Consider the following 12,529-nt stretch of genomic DNA (forward strand, 5'->3'; position numbering starts at 1 on the left):
ATACTAGCCACGATGTACATAGAGATTACAAATTAGATATAGTAAATAAGCATAAAAAAACCATATGATTTACATATGTTAAGTGTGTATAAAACTTGTCTGTTGGGACAAACCCAGGGCACAACAAATAATGGCTGCGACTCCAGATCCAAATGCAAGTCGAAAATCCATGGGCAGTATTGGTCTTGGCATATCCCTTTGAGGCCACTCAATGAGAAATTGCATTTTTTTTATGCATCACACCCAAGCCTCTTATGCTAAATCCATTTCACTGTGACACTTAGGAGAGTTTAAAGGAAATCTCATTAGGACTAGTAATATTAGGTGCTAGAACTTCCCCAAACAGGTGCATAGCCAGGATTTTTAGTGTTGGGGGGAGGGGGGTATCTATCAATAAAGTGTAAACAATTTCTCTTGGGTAAGGCTTCCTAGCACGCAGTGTTTCTCAAGTTTATCTCAAGGGTCTTTTCTCTCACGGAATACTCTTATCACAACCTTTTCTTACTTCATCGACATAATGTTCAATTCCGGATATGTTTGTAGTCTCATTCTGACTTCTAGCATCCTTCCGTTAAAAAAATTAAATTCGTTGCGGGCTTCAAACTCGCTGTACTGACATTCTATGATCAAAGGGGATATTGTTTAGCTTCTTCCTATCTTTAGGAGTCACATTTCTAGACAGAACGGACAATATAGTTTGATTCCAGTCCTGCCAGAGCTGCATGTAAGTCCGTAGTTCATTGTAAATTTACCAACTGTAAAATTCGTCGTTTGCATGTTTCAACTTGCACTGTATCTGAAATTAATTTAAATTCTAACAATAAATTAGAACGCAAGATGCCTTTTTGTTTTTCCTTCACATTTATTTGGTGGATAAGATTTTATCCGAACTCTATCATCCGGATAACTTTAATCGCTGAATAACTTTAATTCGGGCGTTGTGCAACCGAATCACGCCACTCGGATACGTTTTATCCGCTGGAGAAGGATTTAACCGGTGGATAAGGTTTATCCAAGCTTTGTGCAACCGGCCCCTGAAATCTACACACCATTGTCATCAACAGATACCACAGATAGGTATGCTAAGGTACTAGTTTCCACCAGAGGGTGAAGGAATTCACCAGGCCTGCTCTGTACTGTGAGCTCAAAGAGTGCCCTAAATGTCACACTTTTGTACCGCAAGTGAGACATGTTTCTGTTGTCTTTCTGTACCTGATTTGTTCCAATTTTACATCAGGAGTACTAAAACTACAGAAAGTATTTATTTGCATACTTTTGATGCCCTCTACCAATCAACTATACAAGTTTTATTAGAACGGCAATATAGAGGACAAAAACAAGCCAATGAATTGAGTAGGGGAATGTGAGAATACGTTTCTCAGTTGCATTTCATCAAAGACTGGTTTCATTGTCTTTCGACAACCTAAAAGTTTGTGCTTATAATCTGCCCAATATACGCCTGGTGCTGGTATAATTTGTCATTCTCTTTCATTGCCAATTTAGAACGTGTAGAACAAACTTAATTTAATAATAATTAATTCAGATACTTGTATGTCTGGTTGAACCCACAAAAGCATGCAAATATATTAAAACAAGTCCATAGGTTCCTTACACTGCAATAGCATAATGAAACTATCAGAAAAAAACTGGCAAATTTAATTTGGTTTGTGTTATTTTTAGCTCATTACACTCTCTGTAGCACAGAGACACTGGGGACATGTACTCCCTATTCTTTTTTTCTTAATGTTTCTGCTCCCCTCCAGTTTTAAGGCCTTCTACAGGTCTCCCCTAGAGTAAAATCTTTTTTCAAGACTATATTCTCACAATTTAAACATGTATACCTACATAACCTATTAGTCAACAATGGAACAAAACTAAACCAGCTGCATGAGGAAACCTCCATTTAATAGTTTTAATCCCTAGAAGCAATTTCAACAAATATGGGTGGTCAGAAAATCTGATCAATTAAATATCGAGTTGTTATGTTATGTACCTAGTTTAAATACAAATTTTTCTTAAGTTTCAAAGTTCCATTGAAAAAAAGATGACAATTTCACTGAGGTTTGACAGTTTTAGTTTAATAGTGTGATCAGAAAAGCTGACAGTATTTGTACCAGCAATTTTGAAAAGACAATATTTCAGATTTTGGCTTTTTAAAGGAGCACCTACACATTTGTATCCAGAAATGTGACCACCTGATCTGACCTGAGACGAAAAAGTGTACTTGTCTGACTGACCAAAGGTCATATCTATGCAGCCAGTGCTGAAAAACGCAAGACTAGTTCCAGTACCGCGCGGTTAAGCCAGCCTTTTGGTTTTGAAATGGCACTTAAGCACTGTCATCTATGCATTATTTCAAAATGGTTTCTTCCCTGTTTAAACTTGACCCTTACAGCCGCATTTTCACCAGTTTACTTCCAGAGGCCCGAAACCTCAACTGACAAAATACAAAAGAATATTAGAATCCGCGCTATTAAACAGACACCAGTCACATCCTTGAAGAAACTCCCAATAGACACACTGCCACTGCCTTTATTTTGATCATCGGAGATTGTTACATACTCAACCGGAAGTAAACTGGTGAAGATGCGGCTTTAAAATCCTTTTTGAACCAACAAGCTCCCTTTTTTATTCTTTATCTTGTTCAAAATGCCACAAACAGATTTTTACTGACAAAGGCTGATGTTGTACTGTGTTGTTTTGAAGTTGTACCCACTGTGTAAACTAAAAATATCAGCAAGAACTACAATGATTTTGAGCATTCAGTGAACACAGGCTGCCGGGATTCCTTTACAAAACTTCATTTTTGTTATTTAAGGCAACTCTAAGATTGTTTCCAGTCACACCATCTTACTTCAAGCATTAATCTATTAGCCCAGCAAAGAGCTTAAAATGCAATTTCATTTGAAAGAAAGCCAAAAAGCAATAAACAGGCTGGGGTTTGTCTACGAGTGTTCACAGCATACTCGAAATTGCAGGAGCAATGTTCATTGCTTCAAAGGTAAATCAAATCCTAGGTAGAACTTGCCTTATGCAACATCTGAGAGCCTAAAGCCACCCTCAACTACCCTCCACAATTGTTCCTCTTCCTCGTCATCTACACCCTCAGCAACTATTCCAGCATTCTCCAGGCGCTCACTAGTCTCTTTTTCCTTATTACCCATCAGAGATTCAGTCTTTCTCCATTGCTGGCACTCCTCGTCACTGCTGTCACACCGAGTGCAGTCACCTTGGTTATGCAGCCTCTTGGAAACAAAATGGAACTTAGAAAGTGTGTTGTGGGTGGGGCAAAACTAGCACATATTTATATGTTGTGGGCTTTGTAAAAACGCTGTTCTTTTCATGACTCAAAATGCAAATTCATGCAAATGTAGCAAGTCAATTGTTTTGTGTTCATTTGTATGTACAGTGGAATTCCCCACTAATTTGAACTGATTTTTGCATCCCTTCAGAGTTTGAGTTAGCGGGGTTCTAGTGTATTTGCAGCTGTCATGAAAACAAGGTTCCCTTGAACCTAATTTAATTTTGAATCATTTTTACTCTGCTAACTCGAATTCCCTGCTAACTCGAACTGATTTTTGCTTCCCTTCAGAGTTTGAGTTAGCAGGGTTCTACTGCATTTGCATCTGTGTATGAAAACAAACAGGATTTGTTCAAGAGTTACCAAGGGTTCAGGTTGTAGTCAAGTGTAATACTTCAGGAGGAGTTCCAGAAAAAGGTGTGGGGAGGGGAGTAAAGGTTTCATGAAAGGGGGTGGGGATTCATTGTTCGTCTGTGGATTACTTATATTTCTTGTCATTTTTAAGCAAAATATCTAATAGGCCCGTTAGCCCCACCCCAGATCTGTCCCTGCACTTTAATAAAACAGGTACATTCTAAACCCACTTACCACATCTGTGATCTCCCTCTGTTCGACACCAATAACAGAAGTGCTGTCCGAATAAGAATTGTTTCCATCCACACTATCAACCACTATCGATGGGGCGTCCACTACATGCTCACTATCCACTTCAATAGACTGAACATCTACTTTATCGTTCTCTTTGTCCATCTCTATACCATGTCCATTCTTTTCACTAAGATTCTGTTGCACTTCTTTTCCATTCACGTGGACTTGGGTCTTAGTCTCTGAAATTTTCACTCTAACTTTGACAACAGTGTCATCAGAACAAGTGTCTGTTTCAGCTTTTGGCTTTGTGCTCTCGCTTTGAACTCCTATTGTCTTTAAGATGTTCTCAGCACTATCAATAGGCCGCATAAGGCCAGGGGAGGGGGCCACTTCTTCATCGTCTTCGTGGTTAGAGTCGCCATCTACGGATGAAGTGGGAGTTGCAGACTCTGGTTTCGACAATTCTTGATGGGGACTGCTTGACCGGACTTTCTGTAGAATCTCACTCACTTTACGTTTGGTGCTTTCTACATCCATGTCATTTAATTCCTATAGAGATAAAAACATATATCATACACAAGATAAGTATGTTTCCACAGAAAACCCATCCTACTAGAGAAAGGCCTTTCCAATACTCTAAAAAAAAATTATGAATGGTATTGTCTAAAACAATTGAGGCCACTGTACAGAGCATCTTAGAGAAGAAGGTAAACAATGGAAGGGAACAATGCCATGCATAAATCTGTCAGAGTAGTATGGGAATTCATACTATGAAAACTAAGGTGTTTTTGAGAAATGGCGGGAGCATAGCCAGGGCTTCCCCTTCTAGTAGCCAAAAATACAATACATATGAGGCATTATCTAAAATACAGGAGAAAATGAAAGGGCCTTGAAAAGGCCCTTGAAAGGGCCTTTTGGCCCCCCTCCTGTTGGTGAGCTAATAAATGCACAAGAGGACTCACACCAGCTTATAAACTCAAAGCACATGCTGAGGCTTTTGTAATGCAAACGGTATAGCTCCTTGTTTCTTTACTATGTTTTTTTTTCAAACAGAACTTGCATCGCAGATACAGTGTCTATTTGAAGGTGATAGCCATCAAGTGCAGCATTTATTCTGAGGAAGTAACCTTGCAGCGCATGCACATTGTTCTGAAGCGGATCTAGGGCGACAGCCCCCTACCATATTTTTCAGATATTTGGTTTAAAAATAAGAAAATTCAATCCTCAAGATATATGATAGATAAATGCATCTGGCCCCCCTTTCAGGTAACCCCATCTGGCCCCCCTTTTTGGAACTCCTGGATCCGCCCCCTGTTGTTTGATGGAATACAGCAACCCACCTGTGTTGGACTAGTCAAGGGCTCTGCCTCACTACCAGGAGATCCTGTCCGACCATGCCTCGTACGGCTCATGATCTGTTCGACACGCTGTATGAAGAAGTCAGAGAGGAGTGATCAGATTTAACAGTATTCTCCCTCTACTTTGACTGAATATTGGTTATGTTTAGTTTATAAACATGGGTAGATCTAGGGGGTGGACTGAGCAGAGGGCGAGAGATTTTGCTTACGAAGGATACCCTCCACCCAATTTCCTAAAATTTTTATTGGCCCCCTCCTGGATCAGCCCCTGATAAAAACAAGAATACACTGAGCCACAAATAGTTAACGATACCATAGACCCAAATGGCTTTATTTCGGGTGAATTTTTTATTATGCCATCCTATGACAGGCACACTCTAGATGTTAGCAAGAAAAAACACCAAAATCTTAAATACTCCGCCACATATTCAAGAAAAAACGAATTCGAGCGAGTGTTGCGTTATTCTTGAACGCATCAACAATCCCATAAAATTCTTGTTACTTAGCTCAAAGTCCCACAATCAACATCAGGGGGACTTAGTTTTACGGCTTTTCCATCTAATTAGCATACTAGCACGACTAGCGCTATGACATTTGAGCGCAGGGTTTTCCTGCTGCATGTAGAGCGTGCAATGTGATTGGTGGCAAACGCGGCTCTATTTGCTCTTCGTCTGTCATTACTGTCATGCTGCCCCTAATGTTTACACAACTACAATCCCCGGTATCTCGCAATCAAATTTCACCCCAACTTACTCTAAATATGTGAATAAAAGGTACACTTCTAACCGCCCAATTCCTGCGCAACATGGCAAGCGTCTAGTATAGATATTGTTCTGTCACACTGTGCTGCGGATAATCAATAGCTTTTTTCGCTACAGATATAGTTAGCATGTTTAGCCAAAGAAGCAAAATTATTCCACGCCTAATTTTGAGCCTTGATTATTAATCAACGAGGCTGTGTGACGTCAAATGTAGACAGGGTTTGTCAGTTCAGTAGATGACAAATGATATAAAGCAGATCCCGGAAGTTTACAAGCTTTTGGTGTGTATAAATAATTCGCATTTAAAAGTGGTCGATTTCGCACTTCGGACCAGACAAAAGCACTCAAAATAAAGTGTGTATAAAAAATGATTATTTTAGGAGGAAAGTGCAATCATTAAAGCTTTAAATTGATATATAGTTTCTTGGCATTTGCTTTAATCCGACACGGGCACGAGCAATTTTGCCGGGGTAAATACCACATGGGTCTACGGTAACCTTAAAATCTACAAAGTTCTTATAGATTAGAAAAGCTTTTGTCAGCCACATCTTAATAATTTTTAAACATCTAATATTGGAAAGCAAATGTTGAAGAAAAAAAAAATCTAAAAACAAAGTTTTTTAATTTTTTTACCAAAAGCAAATGAAATGCATTAAGCTTCAGCTTTGCTAAACAACCAATGAGAATTTGAACAGAGACTAAATTAAAGCCCATAGATCCGACTTGCATGATGCGTGGTTTTGAAACCCTATGCAAATGAGATGTTCATCTCAGTAAGTGAATTAAATCCGCTTGAATCACAATGAATTCCAATCCATCCTATAACTAAAACAGCTCAGTTATATTTTTAAAGTATCAAAAGATACAGGGAAAGTTGTATTTTGAAAAATGATGCAAGTTTTGTAAAGTCAGTAAGTTGGACACTGTGCAATCTACAGTTATATAGATTATAAGGAGATCCCTGCAAAAATAATACCTAAAACTTGTGAAAGTGTTTTACTCATTGATACATGTCATCAACAAAAAAAAATAAGAACTAAATCAATGTTGCCTTTTAAATTTTAAATTCAACCTATAACACCCAAATGTAACTAATGGATAAAAATTGATAATCAAAAGGCAATTGATAAAATTGATGATTGATATCAATCATTGGTAACAAATGATACTCAATGAAATTGTTTCCTTTATCAATTGTTATTATTTGAATTGATATGTATAAAGCTCCAAAGTATTTTAAACAGCAAGTTGTTAACTCTTTGCCAGTATTTTATCTTTACACAAATTCCAGCTCTAAATTACTTGTTGATTTATATCAATTAAATTGACTTGATTATCAATTGTCATCAATAAGATTACTTAACAATTTCTATCAATAAGAATTTTTATTATCAATTGTTATTCAGTTTCTATCAACTGTTAACAATTTTTCAATTAGACTCACCCAAATTTTGATTACCAATTTCATCATTTCTTTTTGAAAATTGATAATCTTAGTAAAAAGGGGACTTGCACTAAGAGATCGCTGTTTGGGTGGCAAACTAGCGCGGGCTTCGGCTTTTAGCGGCAAAATAACAGCAACAAAAAGCAAATTGTTCAGAGCTTTAAAAAAAAGCCAGAATTTTTTTTCAGAAAGGGTTTAGTTCAATTTAAAGATTTTTTTCGTCATTCTCTGGTGTGACGGGCATAGTGATTTCTAATATTTTTGTTTGATTATTTTGGCTTGAATTTGCCACCCAGAAAGGTCATGTGATCTCTTAGCCCAGTTACTCTATTGATATCAATCATTAGCAATAGGGGATGCTTAGAGATCACGTGACCTTTTTGGGTGGCTAATTCAAAACAAGATGATCAAACAAAAAAAAATTCAGAAATTACTTTACCCGTCACACCAGAGAACGACGAAGAAATAAAATCTTTAAATGAAACTAAACACTTTCTGAAAAAAGTGCTGAATAAGTTGCTTTTCTTTTGCTGTTATTTTGCCTGAGCGCAGGCTAGTTTGCCACCCAAACAGTCACATAATCCCTTAGCACAAGTCCTTTATTGATGCCAATGACCAATTAGTTACATTATGTTTGGTATAACCTAACTTAAACTCAGTAAAAGTTTTATTATTATGTCATGAGTTTCTAGTTATAAACAAATAAAGTTGTAATGTATATATAACCGGAATTCAAGAAATTTAATTCATCCTCAGAGACAAGCAATTATCATTATCTAAACGCAAAGGAATTTCTAGTCACAAAAAATCCAAAATAATTTAACATTCATATAAAAATAGCTTATAAATCAGAAACCAATCTATAAAAAAATAGTCTATCATTGCATTCACTATACAGCAGGGTAAATTTAGAAGTAAGCACAGGTTTAAAAATCAAAATACTCATTCTAGCAAAACACAATTCTGTCTAGACATTGCTTGAATCTCAAGGTCATCTTGCCCTACATGTGATCACAGTTATGTTAATCTGAAGCGAGTGATGGCCAATTAATGACCAGCCCACTACTTTGTAGTTAAGATAGGTTTAACTCAGGGTTAACTGCTCCTTAACTCTGTGGAGATAATATGTGTTTATAGTTGAATACTATACAGTCAACATCAAGTAAGATATTTGAGCCTAGGCTTAAGGTAAATAAATTATAATTGAAACATCCAAAGACTAAATTAGCTAAAGTCAAAACATCAGGAAATGTATAGTGAGCAGTGAAATAAAACAGTTTCCCTTTTTGATACTTAACTACTGAATTTACTAAAAATCGATAAAACAAAGAACCTATAGCATCGGGACACATAACAAAAACAGCAGGAGATGCTGAGGTGCTAATATTATGTTTTATAACATTCTTTTAAGCTTCATGCAGGGTTTTTGCAAGTATCGTTCATGGGGTAACTGCTGAGAAAGCCACAGGGCAAAATATCAATCACAGCATGTTGTCTACTGAGTGAACAAAGTGAATTTGACTGTAAAAACAAGAAGGCTGTGCAATAGAAATATCAGGAAATGGGTCACATAATTGTCTAAAAGTTTCAATAGAATAAGCAGATGACAAACAAAAAGAATTATCTTGAAGGGGATACATACATGAAAGTATAGCGATATCATGCTTTTACCACTGATATATTGCAAAAAAGAAAAAAAAAACACAGCAAAGACCTAAAAAATCTGTTATTACAAACATTAGACAAAAACATTAAAATAAACAGATTAGGGAGCCAATCACTCTCCTTGCAGCTGAAAAGGTGTTTTATTAAAAGGCCACGGATTCAGATTTCTAGTAGATGGCATAGATTTGCACATCTAGTAGCCATATGACTATTTTCTTCATTTTTTTCTTACTTATGCTGACTAGTTTGATTACTCTTTTTTCAAGAGATAAAACATGGAAAGTCTTAAGACTAAGTAGGGTAGTAAACTGAACTTTATTGGTGCAATAATAATCAAAATACTAAGAAAGCCAAAAACTCCAGAGACACTCTACTCTGGGCAAGATATGTAGAATCTCAGACCGTTTCTTTTTTAATGAAGAGATACCCGTGCCTTTCTAACCGACTAAACGTACTAAAGACAGATAGAGAACTACAGAGAAGAGATACCCGTGCCTTACTAACTGACTAACGTACTAAAGACAGATAGAGAACTACAGAGAAGAGATACCCGTGCCTTACTAACTGACTAACGTACTAAGGACAGATAGAGAACTACAGAGAAGAGATATCCGTGTCATACTAGCTAACTAAAAAGAGGAAAATCCAGAGAAAAAAAAAACTAGGAGTGAGGATAAGAATTAAAAAAGGAATCTTGTGGCAACTGGATCAACCAGGCCCTTCTGAATGAAAATAACACCATTGAAGAAAAGCTGAAGACCTGATTACACATAATACCATCATAAGCTGAATTATATACAATATTCAGAACATAAATTTTGCCATGTATTTTTATCTTTTTACTGGAGTTGAGGGCATCTATCTTACATAAATTAGATCTATAATGGAATAACAGATATTCTTTCTCTAGAGACATTCTTGATAAAATGTCTATGCTATTGAAATACTAAAAGTTGGAGGTTTATAAAAACAACAACATTTGGTTGGGCCAAGAGCCTCTGGTAAAACTTTGGCCTAACTTTACATCTTTTTTATTCTCTGACAAAAAAAAGATATCTTTGCTTTATATGAGTTCTCACGCCAATGCAATGAATGATTATGGTCTATTTCTACTTCTTAGAGATTTAAATATGCTGTAAGTGTTTACAAATACTTAAAAGTGAAGAGATCTGGGTTTGTTATTGGATCAAAATGTACCATGGGGGCTGTCACATCTCAAAAGGATTAAAATTTAACAGGGCTGTTGTTGATTTACACATTTTAAGGTTTAGAAAACTTATGTAAAACTAGGACTGCTTAATTTTGAAGATAATACTAGAGTTTCCCAAAGGAAAGGCATATACAGTATCAGAACACTAAAATTCAAAATACTACTTCAGGAATAATGCATTCATCTGATTTTGGTTACCAAAATCAAAAGTCTGTCACAAAAATACATTAAAATCAATTCTTATCCTTCTTTGTTGTTATTGTTTCTACCAGCATTTATACTTATGGTTCTATTTTTATAGCAAAATAAAACTTATTCTTATTTTGTAGAGCTGACAATAGAATCCTTAAAGTCAGCTGGACAAATATGTAAATCATAAAAAAATATAAATATGTAAAAAGTAAAACTTAAACTGAAAATGTAAGTTTAGCAGAGAGAGGATGTGTGGATCTCATACAAAAATCTGGTATGGTGGTCTGAGTATTATATCTTACCCTTCGCCTCTCTTGGCGCTCGATCTCCTCCTGTTTACGCCTTTCTTCATCCTCAATTGCTTTCTTCTCTGCTTCCTCGCGAGCTATTCTTTCCTGTTCTTCACGCTCCTTGCGTTCCTCCTCTTTCATCCTTTGTTCCTCAGCTAACCTTTCCGCTTCCTCACGATCGTGTCTTTCCTTCTCTTCCATGGCCTTCTGCATTCTTTCCTCTTCCTGTTGCCGTAGTAACTCGGCTAGTTCTCTTTGCCTTTCTTCTTCCTTTCTCATTTCTTCAGCCAACCTCTTTTCCTCTTCTTCTTTGCATTTCCTCTCCTCTTCTGCTTTTTCTTTATCTAACTTAGCCTGTCTCTCTGCCTCCTCTCTTGCCTTTTTACGCCGTTCTGCTAAAGCCTGCTTAGCAGTGGCCTCATCTAACATACCAGCCTTAGGCTTGGGTGCTTCTTTAGCATGCTTTTTAGGTGAATGCAAAGTAGAGCGTTCCAGTCCGATGTTGTGCAATGCACTTGTTGATTGTGCCTTTTTCACAGTTCTAGTCCCAGGAGCCAAAGAGTCACAACTTTTAGCAGTAGATGGTCTGGAATGATTATATAATGAGGATGGCCTTGATTTAGAGTTTGATGCTGACGTAGGTCTTAATAAATTACCTGAACTAGACCTACGTGAAGCTGAATCCAAATTAGTAGTTGAAGTGGCCTTTCCTAAGGATGCTTTACTCCTTGTTGTAGATGGCGTTGCTGATGGTGAATGCTTTGGACTTGACTCGGACGATAAACTTGAACTAGAATGTCCAGGACTTTTCACTGGACTAGGTGTTCTCCCACTAGTTTGCCCTGCCCCTAGATTTGCACTTGCTTTTAATGGCTTAGGCAGTCCAGTCGGCCTGGATTGTGCACTGGAAGGTCTAGAAGTAGGGACAATTGGCAACTTTCTCCCAGTTCCTGGGCGCTGTTTAGCAGTTTGATCCTTCAAAGTTTCCCATTTTAACTTTTCCTCCGCCTCTTTCTGCCGTTTTCTCTCCTCAAATGCAAGCCGCCGTTCCTCGTTTTTACGTTTTCTCTCCTCCGCCTGTTTCTCTCGCATTTGCTTTACCTTATCCTGTCGTTGCTGCAGAGACATATCTAAATTCTCCACTGATGCAGACCTGGTGCGTGAATTCGACTGTTTTGAAGCACTACTTGGCCTTGCATTTGACGTTTGTGTTATCGAATCGGTAGAGCTTGCAAGAGACGAACGACCGGGTCGACTTGATTTTGGGCTACTTGTTGAAGAAGTCCCTGCTATAAGAACAACAACACCAAAAATTACGCCTTTATCTACATCATACTAGGAAATTTTACCTAATACAATACGGCCTGGTTAAGGTTGTGCATAATCTACCTTTCTTAGCACGGAAAGAATCCATCGACATTGCTGCCGGTTTAGTGTTTTTTGCTTCCTCCGACATAGCAACTTGCTTAGGTGTGCCGTATACCTATCGAGGAAATTCGACCCAAAATTTCATTCGCATTTGGAAACCCTGGGTAAATTATTTATGCCATATGATTGCTAGCTATTCCCAGGGACCTTTCGTGTCATTTCTGGGTTGCTGTAGTGATTTTCTGACACCAAAAACATGCATTGACTGCGGCTCGGCAATAGCTAGGAATTTTGAATGAATTTTCTTTTCTGCGGTAATATACTGCTCAACTTCCTCACAGCCAATCAAAAC

At 37.4% G+C, this 12,529-nt stretch overlaps 1 protein-coding gene across 2 annotated transcripts; it reads right to left on the minus strand.

Annotated features, from left to right (window-relative positions):
* Positions 1-842: 842 nt before the first annotated feature.
* On the minus strand, positions 843-12,494 carry LOC5500610 (MAP7 domain-containing protein 1). 2 transcript variants are annotated; one of them, XM_032369003.2, is made up of 5 exons: positions 12,199-12,494; positions 10,822-12,095; positions 5,230-5,316; positions 3,890-4,438; positions 843-3,245 (listed from the first exon to the last, which is right to left on the minus strand). In XM_032369003.2, the coding sequence occupies exons 1-5, from the start codon at positions 12,263-12,265 to the stop codon at positions 3,030-3,032; spliced, it is 2,193 nt and encodes a 730-aa protein (XP_032224894.2). In that variant the 5' UTR covers positions 12,266-12,494; the 3' UTR covers positions 843-3,029. The 2 variants fall into 2 exon arrangements, with proteins under 2 accessions (XP_032224894.2, XP_032224893.2); XM_032369002.2 differs by having other exon boundaries at positions 10,822-12,098; positions 12,199-12,493.
* Between the last annotated feature and the right edge of the window lie 35 nt (positions 12,495-12,529).

The sequence above is a fragment of the Nematostella vectensis genome, chromosome 14, assembly GCF_932526225.1.
Source record: "Nematostella vectensis chromosome 14, jaNemVect1.1, whole genome shotgun sequence".
Lineage (NCBI taxonomy): Eukaryota > Metazoa > Cnidaria > Anthozoa > Actiniaria > Edwardsiidae > Nematostella > Nematostella vectensis.

What these genes read in the sequence shown, in the direction of transcription:
- LOC5500610 (XM_032369002.2), bottom strand. Translation starts at nt 12,265, where the DNA reads ATGTCGGAGGAAGCAAAAAACACTAAACCGGCAGCAATGTCGATGGAT. An exon ending in CCTTGACTAGTCCAACACAG is followed by an intron (nt 4,439 to 5,229) that starts GTGGGTTGCTGT and finishes TTATCTCTATAG; the next exon opens with GAATTAAATGACATGGATGT. An exon ending in AGAGGGAGATCACAGATGTG is followed by an intron (nt 3,246 to 3,889) that starts GTAAGTGGGTTT and finishes TTTGTTTCCAAG; the next exon opens with AGGCTGCATAACCAAGGTGA.